The 21,739-nt window shown below is 40.8% G+C and overlaps 1 protein-coding gene across 1 annotated transcript; it reads right to left on the bottom strand.

The window, feature by feature from the left end:
- Nucleotides 1-1,280: 1,280 nt before the first annotated feature.
- On the bottom strand, nt 1,281-18,913 carry LOC310868850 (uncharacterized protein). The gene is made up of 10 exons (XM_083779322.1): nt 18,849-18,913; nt 9,059-9,074; nt 8,856-8,953; nt 7,968-8,021; nt 4,914-4,952; nt 4,170-4,205; nt 3,288-3,590; nt 2,885-3,097; nt 1,415-1,998; nt 1,281-1,297 (listed from the first exon to the last, which is right to left on the bottom strand). Exons 3-9 carry the CDS (start codon nt 8,905-8,907, stop codon nt 1,724-1,726), a joined length of 972 nt encoding a protein of 323 aa, XP_083635448.1. The 5' UTR covers nt 8,908-8,953; nt 9,059-9,074; nt 18,849-18,913; the 3' UTR covers nt 1,281-1,297; nt 1,415-1,723.
- Between the last annotated feature and the right edge of the window lie 2,826 nt (nt 18,914-21,739).

Below are 21,739 nucleotides of genomic sequence, written 5' to 3' on the forward strand. Positions count from 1 at the left end.
TAGATTGGCTATATTCAGAGAGCTTGTGCAGTAGATTGGCTATAGTCAGATAGCTTGTGCAGTAGATTGGCTATAGTCAGAGAGCTTGTGCAGTAGATTGTCTATAGTCAGATAGCTTGTGCAGTAGATTGGCTATATTCAGAGAGCTTGTGCAGTAGATTGGCTATATTCAGAGAGCTTGTGCAGTAGATTGGCTATAGTCAGATAGCTTGTGCAGTAGATTGGCTATATTCAGAGAGCTTGTGCAGTAGATTGTCTATAGTCAGAGAGCTTGTGCAGTAGATTGTCTATAGTCAGAGAGCTTGTGCAGTAGATTGGCTATAGTCAGATAGCTTGTGCAGTAGATTGGCTATAGTCAGAGAGCTTGTGCAGTAGATTGGCTATAGTCAGAGAGCTTGTGCAGTGGATTGGCTATAGTCAGAGAGCTTGTGCAGTAGATTGTCTATAGTCAGAGAGCTTGTGCAGTAGATTGGCTATAGTCAGAGAGCTTGTGCAGTAGATTGGCTATAGGGCCTACTCAGCAGGCAACCAAGTGTAAAATCTGCCATTATGATGCCATCAAAGCCTGCCAAAATAAGTCACTGTAGATCTTACGATATTTAGTCGTCTAAAAGTAGACTAAAACATTTCAGATGACTAAAACTAAATTAAATTTTACTCAAAAGACTAACTAGATCAAAATGTGCTGTCACACTACAAATAGGAATCGGCACTAACCTCCAATTTACAAAATAACTAGTAAATAGCACATAGGAATCATTTCTATAATGTGTTTTCTCCTGGTCTCATATGAAGGTGTTAGGAGTTGATACGTTTTTTTATATTGGTTTTACATGGTGGCAAAGGACTGTAAGAGACTCTAGACTTAGTTTCGCCTCTCATCAAGCTCAGCCAATCATCGGAAGAAGGCTGTCCACCTGAGCACTATAAGAACTGCTATCAGCTGTGTGCATTGGCAGTTTTAGACACTGTCCATGGAGATGGTGGTTGTGTGATCTGAATGCTGGTGCCAAAGGTTTTATTTGATCATTTATTGTATATTATTGCATTTATGTTGATGGTCAATCGGTGACCCATTACTATTCAGTTTCGGCTCCTGTTGTTACTTCCAGAACATTTGTTTGATGCCGTTTGCTCTGAGCGAGGAGGAATAAAATGCTCAACTAAATGAAGCTGTTTTGTCCTTCCTTTTTCCTGGGTGGTGGCTTAAGTTGGTCACAGTATTGACTAAAGGCATCACTAGGGACAGTTTTAGAATCAGAGAGCATGCAGTATACCTACCTGACACAACATGGTTCTGTAATAAAACAAAAGAGTAACATGTGTTAAATGTTTTACACTGCAAACCAGTTATCTGCGTATACCCAACAGGGATGTTTATTTAAACGGGTATATAAGCCACCTTTTTCCTCACCTTTCGATGTGATGTATCGACACAGCACTAGCATGACGATGGTCAACAGAATCACCACAAGAAGTCCTAGAATCAGCCCTTCTATGTGAGGAAATGTCTGTTCCTGCACAGCAGGTACAGTCACTGGAGGTTGAGACAGTATAAACTTAGGCAATGATTATTTGTGTTAGAACAACTCATTTGAGCTTTTATACTGGTGCATGCTTCAAACTATTGTGACTACAGCTTTTTTTTCTTTTTCTTTTACTCATGCCTTGCAGATGGAAAGATATTTGGCAAATTCCTAACATACATGTATTACAACGAATACTAGTAAAACATGAGTAGATTTACAGAACCTCTCACTGCCACCCAGCTCTGTGGTGACTCTCCTCCAGAATGGTTACACTTGTAGAATCCCTCATCAGACTTAGATACAGCAGCTATGATCATCTCTCCATTGGTGTTAGTTTGGACCAGTTCGTCGTTTCTATAAAAGTCCACGTTGGAGAGAGACGAGTCTGTTCTGTGTTTGCATTGAAGAGTGACTTTATGTCCCTCAGCCACAGGGTGAACAGGACTCACCAGGATGACAGAACCACCATCTGTGAAACAATTTTTAATGATGCTGCAGTATTTGTTAAGTAGTGATTATGCGACATAACTTATTCTCACTTATTCTCACGTAATTTATAAATGTTCAAGTCCTGATAATCCCGCCTATAATGTAATGCGGAATCAGTGGTGAAAGACGTACTCAAATGTTTTACTTTTACTAATCTAGAAACACTCTGTTACAAGTTAAAGGAACCAGCGTCTGAGATTTACAGTATGCTGTGCGTTGCGAAGTCCGCTTCTAGCCTACTCGCTGCTGTTCGAGTTGCCTACCGACGGAACAACGGATTCATACGTTATCACTGCATTAAATACACAAAATCAACCATTAGCAGGACGTTGGAATATGGCCAATAAGGCCATACTGGCATACTAGACGTTGTGGTGTTTGGCTGTGTTCACCAGGACTGCAGGCATGCAGGGTGGTGCAGACATAGCCTGGTAAACGACACCCCCTGCTGGACGTGTCGGGGGCCAACTCATTGGCCGGGGCATGGAAACTAGTGGGTACTAATATTTACTATTCTCTGCCTATCGGGACGCAACTGGAACGGCACTGAGTCGGCTCTGGTGGCCGACTCTGGCCATCCGGTCGCAACGCTCGGCACGGCGACACGCTCGGCTAGTGCCTCGCTCTGCGATGCCTCACGTGGCTCAAGGCCACATTCTGGCTGTATTCTAAGCTTCTGATCACGAACATTCATTTGATTAAGGAAACATTCGAAGTGGGTGCACCATGGGGTGGACAGAATCGTGAATCATCATATCCCCTGTCATCATGCGGCGATGACCCAGGCCTCCCCTCACGTCGAACGTTGCCGTACGGTCAAATCCGTCCCCAACCGCCACCTGTTCATGTGAAGTAGCTGGACTCACAGTGTATTGTGATGTTGACAGCATTGCTGTACTCTCCCAGTTCAGACTCGCACCAGAACACTCTGTGGACACTTTCACCTCGATGCAAGGCAGTTTTTTCAGCGGGGTACCTCTTCAGTTTCCCCTCACAGCTCAGTGGGAGAGGCTTAGACTCAGAGAGGAAGTGTTGACTTCTGTTAGAACTCACTGTGAGAGAAACTGAAGCATGAGCATCTAAAACACAACACAGGGTCAGAGGTCAAACGAAGAGCAGCGCTACAATGATACAGCATAGCCTATGTAGTGAACTATGAACTCAACAAAAGTAATAGCATCAAAGAATTGGAGAGATAATAGGAGAAATGCTGATTAGGTCAATGCAGGCTATCATGTCTTGAAACATGACGGATCGAGTCACACTCACCAGCAGACCACACAAACTGACGTTCACTGTATCTAGTGTAATGAACCGGGTCTCCTCTCCCAGCTTTACACGCATATCCTCCTGTGCCTGTAGGGTCATGAATGATGAAGGAACCTTCTACAGTCCCATGGAGGCTACCAGGTAAGAGCTCATACGTGTAGTTGTTGTGTGAAGGTTTAGGAACAGCTCTGTACCAGTAGAAGCTCCAGTCTGCAGATGATCCTTTAACCTCACAGCTCAGAGTCACTGAGACTCCAGGACTCAACCATGGAGGAGACACACGGAGAACAGGCTGGAGTCTGTCTGTCGGAAAGCACATTTATCTGCATTGAAAACATTGTTTATGTAAATAAAATAAAGAAATGCCAAAGTCATACACCTTGTCTATGGACTCATACAGGCATGAGGTAAACCGCAAACTTATAACACAATTACAAAGTCAGCCTACAATCAACTAATGAGCATAGCCACTGACTAAAGGTTGTATTACTCAGCAGGATAAAATTATGAAAACAAAAAAACGTGTCCATACATTCATCTTCAGTAGACTTGAGTACTGTGATGGTCTCCCTAAATTAAAAGAATGGCTCCTCAGAATCAGAACGATTTTTTTTTTTTACTGAATGCAAATGTACTTTTATATTTGCGTATCGTTTTTGGTTGTTTTATGTAAAGCACCTTGAATTGTCTTGTTGAATAAACCTTGTGTCTTATTAACTGGACAAACACATGCAATTGCATACTACAGCCACAAGGTGGAAGCCAAAGACCACGTCCCTAATTTTACAACATACTGACAGAACAAAATGTAATAATAAATATCTGATAGCCTAAAGTATGTCATCTTGACTGAGTGAATACAATAATTAAATGAATGTTCACCTTGACTGTGTCCATTGGAGAGGAAGTTACTCAGCACTGAAACACATTTGATGAGATAACACTTAGCATAAATGTAATGCATTTTAATTAGTAATTTACGCCAGTGGTTCTCAAAGTGGGCCCAGCCCCAGGGGTCCTTGAGGGAGTCCCAGGGGCTCCCCAGCTAAATGATAGTTTGGAACAAAATGGACCCTTATGGCAAGTTATGGGTCTGTAACTCTGTGTACAAATGGAACCAAATGGACCCGTTCCAGTTTGTAAAATCTCAGAGTTAAATTAGCATTGATTTTACAATTTAAATTTGGTCCGTAGACTAATGCATGTCAAACTGGGGGTCCTTGAAATTAAACGAGTTGAGAATCACTGTAAAAAATATTCTCTTATACAATGTATAATGTATACAATCGGTATGGCATGTTAATACAATTTAACTCATACAATCTAGTATGTTAATACAATATAACGTTTACACAATTGGGATCGTGGCTCACCTAGACACAGGATCTGACACACATTTTGACCTGATGGCCAACATTTAATTTATCCCCTGAGCAAGCATGCAGGCTCTATTAGCACAATGGTAAACATGTCAGAAACCGGATTTAAATCCGCGATGGAAGGTTACATAATAGTGTAACTTTGACAAAAGAAAAAGCCACATATTCTTGAATTGAAATTCAAATAGTTCAAGTTCAAATACTAGTTCAACAGAGATGCTATAGTGATAAGAGTGATAATACTCACAGAGGAGAACGCAGAGCAAGATATGAGCCATATCCTCTCCTGTGATGAACGGCCAGAGAGAGAGAGAGAGAGAGAGAGAGAGAGAGAGAGAGAGAGAGAGAGGGGTGCAGATGGAGACAGACACAGATTATTGTCTATTGTCTATTGTAGTATTGATAGGGGGGGAGAGAGAGAGAGAGAGAGGGTGAGGAAGATGTTACACTTCATGTCATGAGCTCAGTTTCTGCAAGTAAATTCACATGTCTTCTTCCTCTTCCTCGAAGAGAGACTGAGTTGATCTCATTCATTAATTTGTTCATGTGATCTTTCGTTCGTTCATTAATTTGTTCATACCATTGTTTTATAAAGCAGTGAATGGTTTTACCTCAAGTGCCTCTCAGACACAGCCTGTAAGCAGGCACTGAGGATAGGAGACGTGCATCTCTTAAGTTACACCAGCATGAAGCATGTTTGCACATTAAGCACTTTTGAAGTGTTCAGTTCAATGTACACAACACAAGCCAAAACGTACTTATTTCTTACGAGTTATAAGCCAAAACGTTAGCCTATGTATATTGTTATCTGTTATAGTGGCAGCATGACGCTAATTTAAAACATAATTCAATGTAGCGTACATGCAAACTTAGACAAATACACTGAAGACACATGGACAGGGGAAAACATAATCTCTCTCTTATGTGGAAAGAGTATAGACTGTTAACATAATGTTGAATGCAGGGCAATATGCATGGTGGCATATAAGAGATGTGGAAGGAGTTTACACAACACCAGTGTGAGAACAAAGTTGTTTAATTAAACTGCAAATACAAACATGGCTCTGATACATCCTCATTCACATCCAAGGTCCTTAATTCATACTGTACAAGGGGAAGGGATTATCACATTTTATGTACTACAGTATAACTTTACCCATTGAGACCTGAGGGTCGATTCCACAAATGCTTCAGTATCAGTAGTTCTCACACTTTCAAGATTAAAATAATAATAATAATTAAGATGCAGAAAATGCAGATGTACAAGCTCCCAGCACGGCACAAGTGATGTGCTGTGAGCTTGTATATCTGCTATTTTTGAATAGCCAACACAATAATGTAAAACTTTCCCGGTTTTAATGGACTAAGAAAAGTGTAAATAGTATTATTTACTTCACAATGTTCTAGCCCTAATGCCCTAAAGATACACACAAAATATTGTTGAAGAAACACAAACATGACATTAATATTTCATAACAAAAACATTATTTGCTGGAGATGCATGAAAGGACCCGTTTAATAACTAGGTGAAAACATTTTCTTTGCACAGTGTGCGTACGTGCCCATAGGGGGGAGAGAGAGGGGGGGGGGGGGGGGGGGGGGTGATTCTTGCATTTGTATGCAGGTTATATTAATGTTACTCTCCATGTATTCATTTTTTATCCATTTGTATGGTTATTAAGACCTGCAAATGCCTTATAAATCAGTAGTTTTTGTGCCGCCCCCAAATCAATTTATATTTGGCTGCAGAACCCCACCTGAAAATGTTTTGTGCCAGGGACCCCAGAAGAGAATATTAAATGGAAAAAAGGACCAAACTAGCACATGTACAAGCAAAGTGATGTGCTGTGAGCTTGTAGATCTATGGTTTTTGAAAAGCCAATGCTAAAATCTAAAATGACAGCTGCTTTCCTGGTTTGAATGGGGTTACACACATAAATGTCACCCTGCATGTATTGGTGATGATTGCTTTTGTCTTCATGTTGGATTGTCCTACACGTCTGTATAAGGAGATGAAACAAAGATAATAATAAACCTTTAGGATACTAGTATATTCTATCCACTGCCTTTCCTTAAGTATGGAACATGAAAAGATTGACTCATTCTGTTGTGAGTTTTAGCATTCATTAAAGCTGTTACAACTTGTATAGTTAATAAAAAACCTTCACACTCATGTTTCTGGTTTGGCACAAAGTTTGACCCGAAGGTCAAAATCTAGTCTATTTCTCCCCCTATACCTGTACGTATGCATGCATACAGGCTCTACATTAGCACAGGAATTTCACGATTTCAGAACTCAAATATGTTGTAGAAGCGGAAAGTTACATAGCACAGCTTTAAGTTAACTTCCATCTCAACAGAATAAAAGCTCACAATCAGCACAAAATCAATTGATTAAATCATTGGATTGGATCTTAAAAAAGGTATATACAGCATACTGTACCATTTTCATAATCTTCAGAGTGGTCGATTACTCCATAGATGCTTTTGTCGCCTAAATGTAAACAATTCACCATTAACATAATTTTATTTGAATTATTCTACCAATTAAAAAAATACAATGTACTTCAAAAAAGGACATTAAAGGAACTTGCACACTTCTGTGTGTTTGGGATTAGGTGCTTGCAATCTTGTGTAATATTCTGAAAAAACGTGGGGAAGAAAAAAAGACTGACCGTGTTGCAGTACACGCCATCAGGAGGAGGGCCACTTTGATTGGTCATTTGGTCTGCAGCTGAGCCCTGATTGGTTCCCTGAGACAGAACAGCTCTGTAATTAATAAATGAATACATGAACACATGAAGACATTACATGAATACATGAACACATGAATACAAGTAACATGAATAAATGTGTGTAAGACAGAGATCAATACCGTACTTGCCTGACACAACCTGGAACTGTAAATACAAAAAAAGTTGTACCATAAATATTTGAACCAAATAAAACATTTTAGTGCATTTTTCCTACTTTACATGTTAAAGGTTGTGAATGTGAACTATAGGTGATGTCACTGTCAAACAATTAACTAATCTATCCTATGAACAAAGCAATCATCAGAGATCTTGTGCTTAATCCATTTCGGGCGGGAACCCCTTTTGGTGTTATAAGCATTATGTTATACTTTAGCTATTGAAAAATAGCAGATCTACACTTTTTGAATATATATTATTTCAGAGCGAACGTTTTTAACTCAAATCTTTGCTTCGGGGGGGGGGGGGGTGGGGGGGGGGTCGGCGGCCAATCTCTTGTAATTGGTCCTTGACATGGAATTGTTTGATGTTTTTAACATATACTGTACCATTTTCATAGTCAGCATCGGAGTTGTGGATTACGCCATAGACGCTTGTGTCGCCTAAAGGTAAACAGACATTTATTAATGCGGTGCTTATTGTTAATTCAAACATCATTTCAGTTCAGTTCATTATTTCTGCAAATTAGAAAAACAAAACAAACTGACAAGAACATACATTGTTAAATCAATGCATGACTTTTGATAGTTTTTTATTTCTTTCTTTACATTGCATGTGTTTAAAATTAGGACCAGTTGTGCAGAATTGTGACACAGCTCAGTGGACTCGTGGTTAAAGTGTACACCCTGAAATTTGCGGAAGTACTGTATTTGTACATAAGCATGGAAATGGTTGTGGGTTTGAGTAAATGGTGATGCCCCGCCTGCCTCTGATCCCCCCCCCCCCCCCCCCCCCCCCCCCCTCCTAGCTTAGGTAAAAGGTGTATTCAGACAGCGATGACAGAGGAAACCATGCAAGGCACCAACCTGCCATCAGCAATTATAGAGGTTCAGTGTCTTACTCAGGGACACTTCGACACTAGCTCTGGGGGAGCCCGGGTTCGAGCTGGCAACCTTGAGATTCCCATCCGGCCACTCTACCCCTGAGCCACCGCCGCCCCTGGTATTTGGCCGATAAAGTATAGTTGTAGACCAGGGCAGACGAGTGCAGTCTCAAGGGAACTTGAGACTCGAGAGAGAGACACCATCAAACATATTGACGTGTGTGAGTTGCTGTGTACACCTGCCACCTGTCACTGAGCATCATGGAGGTACTAAAAGACCCACCCACCTCAGACAATCAGCAACATTATGAAAATTACAAAAAGTATAATTGTCCGGGTGAAAATCACCTGGGTTTTAGTGTTCTAGGGTTAATCAATTAGTTCAAAGACTGACCGTGCTGCAGTGTGCTGTACAAGTCATCAGGAGACCCACTTTGATTGGTCATCTGGACTGCAGCTGAGCCCTGATTGGTTCCCTGAGACTGACTCGGTCTGTAATTAAGACATACATGTCATAAAATAAGTAGCAAACATGACAGCATGAATGTACTGCGGTTATGTTGATACTGTACAGACAGAGATCAATATTGTACTTACCTGACACAACATGGAGCTGTTAAAAAAAAGAAAAAACGGCTACATGAGTGGAACATAATATTGATCCTTCATATTGATATGCTATGATACTAAAAGTGGTGAAGTGGTCCTTTAAAGATATGAGCCCTGTTTGAGTGGTTCTCACCTTTAGACGTGCAGCGACACAACAGGAGCACGAGGACTGTCAGTAGAATCACAACGACGATAACTCCCACACTCAACCCCACGACGAGCTGTTGATCAGGCTGAGAGCTCGTGTACACATCAGCAGGCTCATGAGTCACTGAAGGTGAAGGTAGAGTTACTAGAGTAGATCCGGGCAATGGAGCTGGAGTAGACACTGAAGGAGACACTATATGGGAGGCAATAATATGACAACGTCATTTGAAACTATATATGCATGTGCTCCTCGGAGCGCAGGTCCATCTCCGCCAGGCCGGGTTTCTTACACAAGGGCCCACAAACTTTGGAAGTCAGTCATATAGCAAATGGAAAAGGATTGTGATACCCATAATACTGGACGAAATTTGTAGGAATATTTGCAAAAAAAAAAGAGAGTAGAAGAAAACACAAATTGGCAGAAAATCTAGTCTGGCACTATAATGGCCATGCAGGTCCATTCCTTGGCCTATTTCATGTGATTGGCCGATCGATCGGTGGCAGAGATTAGCTGTCCACAGACACACCGACACATGGACGGACAGGAGCAAAAACACAGTCTCTGGCATTTGGCCATCCAGCCTGGTGTAGACAATAACTATAGATTTGTATTGGAGCAATTCATTTCAGCATTTAGGCTGTAGTGTATGAGCCTCAAAAGGACTGTTATTTATACCTATGGTTACTGGGTCACTGTATTCAGTGTAGTAAAGTGTCTCAGGCGCTCCTCTCCCTCCTCTGCACCAGTACCTTCCACCTTCTGACACATCGAATGATCCAGTAGAGTATTGATGGATCAGTGAGAGTGTGTCATTTTGGTACCAGTAGTATTTCCATCCAGAGGACACCTCCACAGAGCAGGTCAGTGTAACACTGCCCTCTACTGGTAGCTCTGTCTGGTCAGCTGTCAGTGTGGCCTTTGGCCTTGGTTTATCTGTGGATCACAGTAGGAAGAAATGCTTAAAACAGTAAACTTGAATAGATTCTTCCTGGTGCAACTGTGTGGAGTGGACTAATAGATGAGCTACACTGGTGGAATGTGCCTTTAAAGAACCATGAATGGATGCGATGTGGCAATGTTTCAACCGTTGTTATTGTATTGTGACACTTGCTTTGGCAATGTAAACGTATGTTTTCTCATGCCAATAAAGCTCCTTTGAATTGAATTGAGTGGAATGAAGCTGTATACATTGGATTAATTAACCATACAAATTTAGACAAAAACTCATTTGGCTTTGTTAAATAGATAAAATAGTTACTGATTAATACAAACAGTACTGAAAATAATTGACAAATAAAAGTACTGCCTGATAATAACCAACTACAAATTGTGATTGGCAATAATATTATAATGTAAATGATATAATGTAGTGTCTTAATGAAGGAAGTGAACTGCCAAATATTACATTTATTGGGGGGGAAATGAATTGACTCAATAGAAAAGAGCATTTGTGCTTTGATGAAATAAATCACGTTTTTGGGGAAAATGTGGCATCTTTGCGTTTGTTTGCAACTCCTATAGGGATGGAAATGAAATCATGTTTGGTTCTGCTTTGTTTGGATGTGCCTGTGTGTGATTTGGAGAAGATTGCAATGTTCATGATTGTTCGCTCCCCTCCCTCAAACTCTGGATGCCATTTGAAGATCTGCCACATACAGTACATCTGGATCACATGTCAAGTTATAGAATATGTACCGATTTGTGAGTTTTGGAAATAATTTGTATTAGGAGCAAAAAGCAAAATGACATTATTGACATACATTGGCGCATTTGACGGGGACTGTATGGGGAGATGCTTCATGATTGAAGGAATCCAAGGGGATGGGGTATACTATTTTATTGTGCAAAAATGGATGGATGTTTTTCCTGGGCCTACTGGGAGTGTGCACACAAAGTTTCACACCACTTGGTCCAGCGGCATCTGAGGTGTCTGCATACAGACAGTCAGTCACAGAAGCATAAAAATAATCCTATCCGGCCTGGTAGATATGAAAAGGTAGCCCAATAGTATTATGATAATAATGCATATCTCTGTATATTATCAAATCCCACTCAAGTTCTTCATACACAATAATCTCTTTGTGTCCAGAACCACAATTAGAAGGCTAATATAGGAGTGTTGTGTGTGAATAGAGAATGCCTACTAAATGCCTACCTAAGTTTTCTGGAAAACTTAGGTCAGGATTTATGTTGCCATTATACTGCATAGCAACAAAAAACCCAGAAAGGGGTTCCCGTCCAAGGGTGAAAACACCAAAAGGGGTTCCCGTATGTCAGTGATGAGAAAGTACATGATGATGTGACTTACCTGATACAGTCAAAGTTACTCCATTTGGCCTAGTTTGTTTCAATCTCTCTCTATCTGTACCTGGTATTGGTGTTGTACCAAGACAGTTGTATTCACCACTGTAGTTTAGCTGTGCTTGAAATGAATGTTTATTCTGAACAGATGCTCTAAGTAATGTAACACCAACACTATAATTATCTATGAAGTACAGCCAGTCAGTCTTCTGCCCTTCTTTCATGTCACATGTGAATGTAACAGTCTCTCCAGTAAATATGGGGGACCAGTCGGGTTCCAGGGTTAGAACAGCTGGTGTCTCTACACAAACACATAGAACACAAACATTTAAGTAGAATCAAACCAAATGAATCAAACCGTTTTCACTAAATCACAAATACACAAACAGCACACACGTGCACGTGCGCACACACACACACACACACACACGCACGTGCGCGTGCACACACACACACACACACACACACACGCACGTGCGCGTGCACACACACACACACACACACACACACACACACACACACACACACACACACACACACACACACACACACACACGCATGCACGTATATGTGCCGCCATACCGGTGCGGTATGGCGGCTGCAGTAACTTATAATGATGACTAGCAATAATAAACTGTAATAAAATAATAAAGGGCGTACAGTATTTGACAGGTGTAATCATGACCTTGACTGAATGAATAAAGAATAATGAATAAGTTTTAATAATAATTAATATTCACCTTGACTGTGTCCAAAGGAGAGGAGGTTACTCAGCACTGAAACACAGTTGATGAGACCATATCAAGCTAAGAATAAAATCTATGCATTTTATTGCCAATTTTCAAGTTCAATAAACAAATGACAAAAGTAACAATAATTTGTCTTTTATGCTTTTATATTCATATATTACTATTGTGTTAATCAGAAAGCACCTTCCTATTTTCTGCTTTCAATTGTGTGTGGACCTTTTTATTTTTATTTTTTAAGGAAACATTGTTCTATATAGTTGCGTGGGAACCCAGGTGAATTTTGCACCCACTTTACTGACCAAGTCAGGAAGTTGTAAACGTCTAGTAACTACAGTAGAGCCTAACCTCGCGTCACCAGGCTTAATTTCCACCTCGGAGGAAAGCCTGGTCTGTGTTAGTAAATTGCCGTGTGATACCAGTCGAGATGTCATGTTGTGGTCATTGTTTTGGTCATCAGGCCGGAACCCTCTAAACCAGGACAAGCCGGAAGAATAATTCCTTGCGGTGTAAATGCAATTACTATACACACCTACATTATATTTGATTTATTGTATTTCATAATACATTTCCTAGTGCTATCACTAGCACTAGGGCTGCATGTATACCTTTCCAAAAATCACCATGATAATGATTCTGTCACGATCCGTGACCTGTGCTGTACTTGTTTTTCATGTGTTCCTTGTTTTCTAGTTTTAGTTAGTGTTTAACTTTTCTGTTGTGTTTTGTAGTATTTAGTGTCCTGGTTTCCTACGGTGACCTGTCTTGTCTCACCTGTGGTAGTTTGCTCGACCTATGTCCTGTTAGTCTTGTAGCCAATAAGTGTGGACACATATACGCGCAGAAAGTGTCAAGAAAGCGCTTAGAGCAGGCATCTCCTCCGGGTTTTTAGACAGCTGGTGGATGGAAATGACGGTCGTGCGCGGCTTACTTGCAGTGTCGGCAAAACGTTTCCGTTTTCTTGCCGACGCTGCAATTTGCAGCTGCGCGCAAGCATAATTCCCATCCCTATCCCTGTGTTGATTATGTATTAGTTTCACCTGCATTCTGTTAACCCTGTGTCTTTATATAGCCTACTTCCTTTTTTTTGTTCCTTGTCATTGTTGAATGTCACTAGTGTTATGTTGCTTGTTCCTGGATTTTGGTAATAAAATTAAATAAACCTCCAATGGTACATGTATACAGTAGTATATTGTTGTTTGTCTGGCCTCAGAGAATAGTAGAAATAACTCCTCATTACACTATAGGTTTGGTCCGACGTACATAATTATACTAGTTCGACACACATAATCCGACACCCTACCCCACACACTAACCTAACCCTGATTAATTATAAATTATATGATGAATTGAAAAGGGAGGACCCTGATGTAAACAAGTCTTGTGCTTTTCATGGTTTCATCCACAATGTGACGACACAATTCAATCAATCATCAATGATTCTCAACCGGCCACGTATGTACTACAGAGATCTCCATATACAGTATGGGCACATGAAAGGGTCACAGACAGATAGCTAAAACGGATATTATTCGGTTCCCAAGTTGCATCGTTCAGGTCTAGTGTGTCACCATTCTGACCTGAGATCAGATTCATATGAGGTTTCCACTGGACACACACTGGTCTGATTAACCCATTCTGACCTGAGATCAGATTCTAAAAATGTCAGTCGCTCGATTTTTCAAAAATAGCAGACCTACAAGCTCGTATCGCGCCACTCGGTGGCGCGATATGAGCTTGTAGATCTGCTATTTTTCAATAGATAAAGCATAACATGATGCTGACACCAAAATGGGTGCCCGGTCAGAATGGGTTAACCGGCCACACATGTTGTCGGACTGTTGCATGTCGGACTGAATCTTCTGCCGTAAATGTAAGACTAACATCAAGACTCCACCTTAGCCCGTATTCTTTGCCCTAGCACTTGCCCTAGCCTCGACGCCCTGCAGGCTTATGTAAAGGTTAAATTGTAATTTAGATAGCATGTTATGTAGACAGATGCTAGGTGAATGTGTTGACCTCGTATCCTACAGTATAGCTTTAATGTACAGATGTTTTATTTTTTATATTATACTGTTTAGAGTTAGACTGATGATATACTGTAGGTTCTTGGTTTACCTGTGATCCTACAATTTCTATGCATTTGATTATTATTGATAAATATTCGTATGTGTACCTTCCTTACTTACCTTACCTTTCAATAAACAATAAACAATACCTTCCTTACTGTAAATCACTCTGGATTACGTCTGCAAGAAATCCTAAATTGTAAAATTGAACATTGTACTAGTAATAATGGTGATATACTCACAGAGGACACCGAGCGAGATATGAGCCATCCTCTCATGTGAATCTGAACGTCCCTGAAAGACCTTTCTACTTCATGAACACTCTGAACTAATACTGATGTGACAAACAAAGAGAGAGAGAGAGAGAGAGAGGACGATAGGATCATGACGTGAAGTTATTTAGTAATTTCAGTACTATTCCTCTTTTTGAGTGGTACAGAGCTATGTGTGTGGCTGGGTGGGGGCCTGGGTGGGTCTGAGTACGGAAACAGCATGGTTGTTTTTCACCACCTGTGCGCAACCTAACACACACACAAACGCACACGCACTTGTTATCTGTATATATGATTTTGGGTGTGCCAGTACAGTACAGTGATAGTACAGCATAGTAGAAGGTACAGTAGAGGGACCCCCACACGGTAACTGTCATTTCTCAACCGTTTCGGACGTGGGGCGGCTTGCCGGAATCGGCCCGGCCCCCTGTGTGCACACATCACAACGCAACGCAGTAAAGAAAGAACTATAGCTAAACCACAAAGTGTCACATCATTGAATGACAAAGACACTCTAAACAACACATGAAACAGGAACCTGAGCTTACTCTGTGAAGACATTGTTGCTAAATATGAATACCATTTAAACAGCATGATGCAAAACTAAATACCGTAGTCATAATTTGTTTGAAAGGTGAGTTGTGACTCGTATATACAGTCATATCTTATACAGTAAATATTACTGTTTGAGAGCCTTAATGTTCTTTTCACCTCTGGACCCAAACATACATTAAACATACCCTACGTTAAGACATGCACATCTAAATTAGATTCATGAACATCTGATGAAGTAAACATGTTATAGGCCAAAACGTAATGTGTATACTGTTATATTTTGTAGTGATGAGGCTAATTCAATTGGCTGTGCATGAAACGTTGGATAATGATGGGTCCAGCGGTGTCTGTGTGTTGGGCTAGATTACACACATCCAATACATAACAGACACAAAACATAATCTCCTACTGTAAGAGCAGACTGGTAGGACAATGTGCATGGTGGCTATAAGAGATGTGGAAGGAGTTTACACAACACCAGTGGGAGAACAAAGTCGTTTTAATAAAACTGCAAATTCTTACAGAGATCTGATACATTCACATCCAAAGGTCCTTCTTCATAGTTGCGGATTATCGCAACATTTTATGAACTATAACTTAACCCATGCAGGGGTGGGCAATTATTTCCCCAAGGGGCCAAATGAGAAACAAAAAGAATAGTGTTGAGGGCCGGGCCAAAAGGCTGAACTCAATTCTGCATAATGTACATTTTATTTCTATATAAAAAGCAGTAAATGGCATTGTTTTGACAAGCTGGTAAGAGTATTAAGCAATATATAAGTGAGGTTGCCTTACAAAAATGTCATTTATTCAATCAAATGTTCCAAAACAATGGTAAACAAGTTGCTAATCACACGCAATTCACGGCAGGAAACAGATTGTGCAGGAGTAAATAAACAGGCTTCAAAAGCATGCATAGATTAAAATGAGAAAGTATGTTCTATTTTCTAATTTCCAACAATTCCAAGTAACCTTTCACAGGCCGGTCGGAGTCAGCCAAAGGGCCGCATTTGGCCCACTGGACATTACACTTAACCCATTCTGACCTGAGATCAGATTAAAAAAATGTCTTCTACGTCCTGACAGTTTTCATTCTGACCTGAGATCAGATTCTAAAAATGTCTTGACAGTTTTCTGAAAAAGCTATGTTTCTATGTCGTCAGTCGTTTCTTCGAGTTTTCAAAAATAGCAGACCTACAAGCTCGTAGCGCGCCACTCGGTGGCGCGCTATGAGCTTGTAGATCTGCTATTTTTCAATAGCTAAAGCATAACACAATGCTAACACCAAAAGGGGTTCCCGCCCCAAATTGGGTTAACCCATTGAGAGACCCGAGTGTCGGCCCGTATACGGTTAGCTCAACCGTCTGGGCATCTATAGGCTGCAGAGCCAGCCTGACGGCGTGCCGCATAGCTTCTACTCCCGATCCCGACGGCCTTTGCCGCGTGTCTTCCCATCTCTCTCCAAGTTTCCTGTCAATCTGCGTTCAACCTATCAATAAAGGCAGAAAAAGCCAAAAATATAATATATTTAAGAGAAACCTGAGGGTCGATTCCACAAAATGCCTTCTAAATCAGTACTTCTCACACTTTAGAGATTTTCCAAAAATGTAGGAAAAATAGCAGATGTACAAGCTCCCAGCTTATATATCTGCTATTTTTGAAAAGCAAAGCAAAAATCAAATACTGAATAAAATCATTAACATTGCACTTTTAAAACTACAACAAATACCCATATTGTCCCGAATATAAGACGACTGTGGTTATAAGACTCATTTGTGGAAAAAGAACATTGAGGCTACATTATGTCAAATGTGCTATAATGAGGAAACTGTATGCTAAGGTGACAGCATTTTGCATGTATGGAAATGCAAGTGTGCGTACTGTGCATAGACACACACACACACACACACACACACACACACACACACACACACACACACACACACACACAGAGAGAGAGAGAGGTGTGGGGGGATTCTTGCATTTATGGAAGAGGGAATTAAGTCACATAGCACTGCAGCTAAGTTAAATTCCATCTCAACAGAATTACAAGCTGTGTGTTACAACTTGTCGCATCTCCCTCCACAAATGTACGGTGAAAATCTGACATCAGCTAACGCAAAATAAAATAATTAATTATTAATTGGATCTTTATACTGTACCATTGCTGTAGTCGTCAGAGTGAGACCGATTACCCCATAGACGCTTGCGTCGCCTAAAAGTAAACAATTATATGGTGCTTATTTTTGTTAAGTCAAACATGTTTTCATTTTAATTGTTCTACTAATTTAATTAAAAGATAACATACTTCGATATACTTCCAAAAAGCATTTTTAATTTGAAGTCACACCAAATTAGAACCAGTTTGTCAGAAGTGTCAGAAGAATATGATTGGTTGAAACACTGACCGTGTTGCAGTGGGCAGTATACGTCATCAGGAGGAGCCTCACTATGATTGGTCATCTTCTGGCCTACAGCTGAGCCCTGGTTGGTTCCCTGAGACTGAACAGCTCTGTAATGAATACATTCATGAACTATAAAAAGTGCCCCTCGGGGCACAGGTCTCCGCCAGGGCAGGTCAGGTTGTGGCCTCCTGGTGGCGGTAAACCAATGTGAAAAGGGTGCCATTTCTTCTTACGCCTTTGATGGCAATTGGATGATTTGAGGCATTTTGTTCCAAAAATGTGTTTTGAAAAGATCCACCAGCTGTTGGTGGCGCTATAACAGGCCAATGTGAAAAGGGTGGGATATATTCCTCGGCTTAGTAGGAACGTCTGTGAAATGACTATAGAGATAGTGTGTAACAATTTGCAGGATTTTTGGACAAAATATGGAGGAGTAATATCAAAAAGATTGTTTTACAAAAGTCAGTTTCCTGGTGGCGCTATAACAGGCCGTTCTGGAAAATGTGGGGCAGAGGTTCATCGATGGCATCCAGGGAGTGTGTTTGCAAAGTTTGGCATCGACAGGGTTAACGGTGCCGGAGATTAGCTGTACACAGACGGACGGACGGACACAATCACACACACACGGACGGAGTGCAAAACATACTCTCTCCCGATGCCTTCGGCCTGGTGGAGACAATAGTGAACTTCATAAATTCATAAATGTGTGTGCGTGTGTAAAGACAGAGATCAATAGGCAACTCTACTTGCCTGACACAACCTGAAGCTGTAAATAAAAAAGTTACAATCTTTTAGTGCATTTCTCATACATAAATCCTGTGGGTGGTGCATACAGTATGTCGGTTATCATGCTAACAGCACGACAGACATTAGTCCAACAACACCGACATGCATGGCCGTTTACAACTAACCCGTGGCTCCCGACATGCGTGGCCGTTTTACAACTAACCTGTGGCCGGTTAATACTTGCCTGTGGCTCCCGAAATGCATGGCAGGCTTAAAACTAACCCGTGGCAGGTTAAAACTAACCCATGGCTCCCGACATGCATGGCCGGTTAAAGCTGGAACCTGTGGCAGGTTAAAACTAAGCCATGCAGTTTCCTGTGAGGTTGGGTTTTGGGTAGGGTGTCGGACTATACTAATGCCTGTCGGACTGTTAGTAGGTCAGACCAAACACATGCCTAGACTAAACTATAGCAGCTAAATGAGTGTATTAAACATATCATTGATCCTTCATAACGCTATGCTACGGTACTCTTCTACTTTTACATTGGGTTCTCACCTGTCCTGTATCGACGCAGCAGCACCAGCAGGATGGTGAGTGGAATCACAACAACAAGTCCTACAATCAACCACACTGCGTGTGAAGAAGTGTGAAGTTGAGCAGGAGATCCAGACGCTGACGGCTGAGACACTAAACCACAATTAAAATATCACGAATAATACAAAATGTAAACTAAGTGAATACATTAGTATTTAGAACAACACATTTTCAGCATTTTCGCTATAGTGTATGGCTGTATATGCAGTAGTTTTCAACCAGTGGTCCGTGGACCACCAATGGCCCTTGAGGGGTTCCAGGTTGTCCCCATGCTAAATGATGGAGAGTTGGTATAACCATGGACCCTTATTAAATATTTAACATAATTTAATATATCTTTAACTGTTCCATTTGGTTTCATTTTACACTCTCAAGAGTTAGATTATCTGCATTACTTAATTTACAAGAAGTCTAGATACGCAACTATGTTCAATGTTTACCTGTTCTGCTAATGGTACCATTTCAACATCAATACAGCATGGAATTGTGGACAACATCTTATCCAATATTCTTTAGTTTTGGGTCTGAGAGGCTAAATGTCATCAATTGGTGGTCGGTGGCTCAAATGCAGAACAGAATATAGATAGTGGGCATTCATTTGAAAGGGGAATGAAAACCACTGCCTTAAAACATAACCATTTAATGACCTATGTTATACCTATGGTGAGTGGGTCACTGTATTCAGTGTAGTAAAGTGTCTCTCCTCTCCCTCCTCTGCACCAGTACATTCCACCTTCTGACACATTGAATGATCCAGTAGAGTATTGATCGATCAGTGAGTGTGTGTCGTTTTGGTACCAGTAGTATTTCCATCCAGAGGAGCCCTCCACAGAGCAGGTCAGTGTAACACTGCCCCCTACTGGTAGGTGTGTCTGGTCAGCTGTCAGTGTGGCCTTTGGTTTATGATCTGTGGGTCACAGTAGAAAGAAATGCTTAAAACTTGAATGGATTCTTCCTGGTGAAACTGTGTGGACTACTGCAGATGAGAGCTACACTAGTGGAATGTACCTGTGATAAATACTAAATAGCCTATGCCAAATATTACATTTATTGGGGGAAAATATTGGGGATTTTTAGAAGTGCTCATTGGATATCACTCAACGGCCCTGGCTGCATGCCACCTGTTTTGAATTTGCACATAATGCGGGACGCAGCAGGAGCTTGCTTTACTGAAAACGAGCGCTTTCAAACTCCAACACAAATCACCTGCAAGGAAGGAAGCTCATCACATATCCACGGTGGATTTTTATGAAACAAGCATTTTTGAAACAAGCATTTTGCAGATATAGAAGGAGGATAATTCAAGCTTTTCATACAGCTGCAATGTTGGTGAGTTTGACGTTGTTAAATACAATCCAGCGGCATCCGGGGAGTCTGCTCACAGGCTCGCAAACAGATCGACAGACAAGAGCCTAAAAAAAGAACCCCCAACCTAGCCTATCCGGCCTGGTAGATATGAAAAGGTAGCCTATAATAGAATTATGATAATAATGCATATCTGTATTATCAAATCCCACTCAAGTTCTTCATACACAATATTAATGTATTTGTGTACAGAACCACAATTAGAAGGCTAATATAGCCTTGAGTGTTATTATGGTTGTTATTCAATATAATTATGTCAGTGATGAGAATTGAGAAAGTATGATGATGTGACTTACATGATACAGTCAAAGTTACTCCATTTGGCCTAGTTTGTTTCACAGCCTGTGGTTTTGGTTTTGTACCAAGACAGTTGTATTCAACGCTGTGGTTTAGCTGTGCTTGAAATGAATGTTTATTCTGAACAGACTCTTCAACTAATGTAACACCAACACTATCATGCTCTATGAAGTAGGGCCTACAGCTAATATAGGAGTGTTGTGGGGAGTGTTAAAAATGCCTACTAAATCCTGACCTAAGTTTTCTGGAAAACTTGGGTCAGGATTTATGTTGCCATTATACTGCATAGCAACAAAAAACCCAGAAAGGGGTTCCCGTCCAAGGGTGAAAACACCAAAAGGGGTTCCCGTATGTCAGTGATGAGAAAGTACATGATGATGTGACTTACCTGATACAGTCAAAGTTACTCCATTTGGCCTAGTTTGTTTCACTTTGTCTCTGTCTGCACTTGGTATTGGTTTTGTACCAAGACAGTTGTATTTACCACTGTGGTTTAGCTGTGCTTGAAATGAATGTTTATTCTGAACAGACTTTTCAACTAATGTAACACCAACACTATCATTCTCTATGAAGTACAGCCAGTCAGTCTTCTGCCCTTCTTTCATGTCACATGTGAATGTAACAGTCTCTCCAGTAAATATGGGGGACCAGTTGGGTTCCAGGGTTAGAACAGCTGGTGTCTCTACACAAACACATAGAACACAAACATTTAAGTAGAATCAAACCAAATTAATCAAACAGTCAGTCTGTCACAAAATCGCACTAACAAGCAAGTAGAGTAGAGGAGTCCTGCTCAGGTGCAGTAGGTGTGGAAAAAGCTCCATATTCTGACACAAGTCATCATTGCAATAGAGCAGTGGTTTTCAACCAGTGGTCCGGGGACCCCATTATATAGGGGGGCACAATTGGTGGAAAATGTGGTTATTTAAAAAATATCCCTAAATAAAAAAGATAAGAAAATGGAGCTGGGAACAATTCTCCTTTGGTCCACCCATTCCTGTGCGCACATTGGCACACAGGTGCGGGCCTGCAGTAATGATGATATTGACTACTAGCAATAACAAACTGTAATGTAATACAGTACTGTACTATACACCTTGGTTAATTGTATTATGAATTAATCAAATAAATCAAATAATCAAGAGCGTACAGTATTTGACATGTGTATGATTTTGACTGAGTGAATGAAG

This window comes from Protomyctophum parallelum, assembly GCF_964188405.1.
Source record: "Protomyctophum parallelum genome assembly, chromosome: 1".
Taxonomy (NCBI): Eukaryota; Metazoa; Chordata; class Actinopteri; order Myctophiformes; family Myctophidae; genus Protomyctophum; species Protomyctophum parallelum.

Coding starts and splice junctions, on each gene's coding strand:
- LOC310868850 (XM_083779322.1), bottom strand. CDS start 8,907: ATGACCAATCAAAGTGGGTCTCCTGATGACTTGTACAGCACACTGCAG. Junction 8,022..8,855: donor GTACAGCACACTGCAGCACG/GTCAGTCTTTGA, acceptor GTTTACCTTTAG/GCGACACAAGCGTCTATGGC. Junction 1,999..2,884: donor TGTCAACATCACAATACACT/GTGAGTCCAGCT, acceptor ATTGTTTCACAG/ATGGTGGTTCTGTCATCCTG.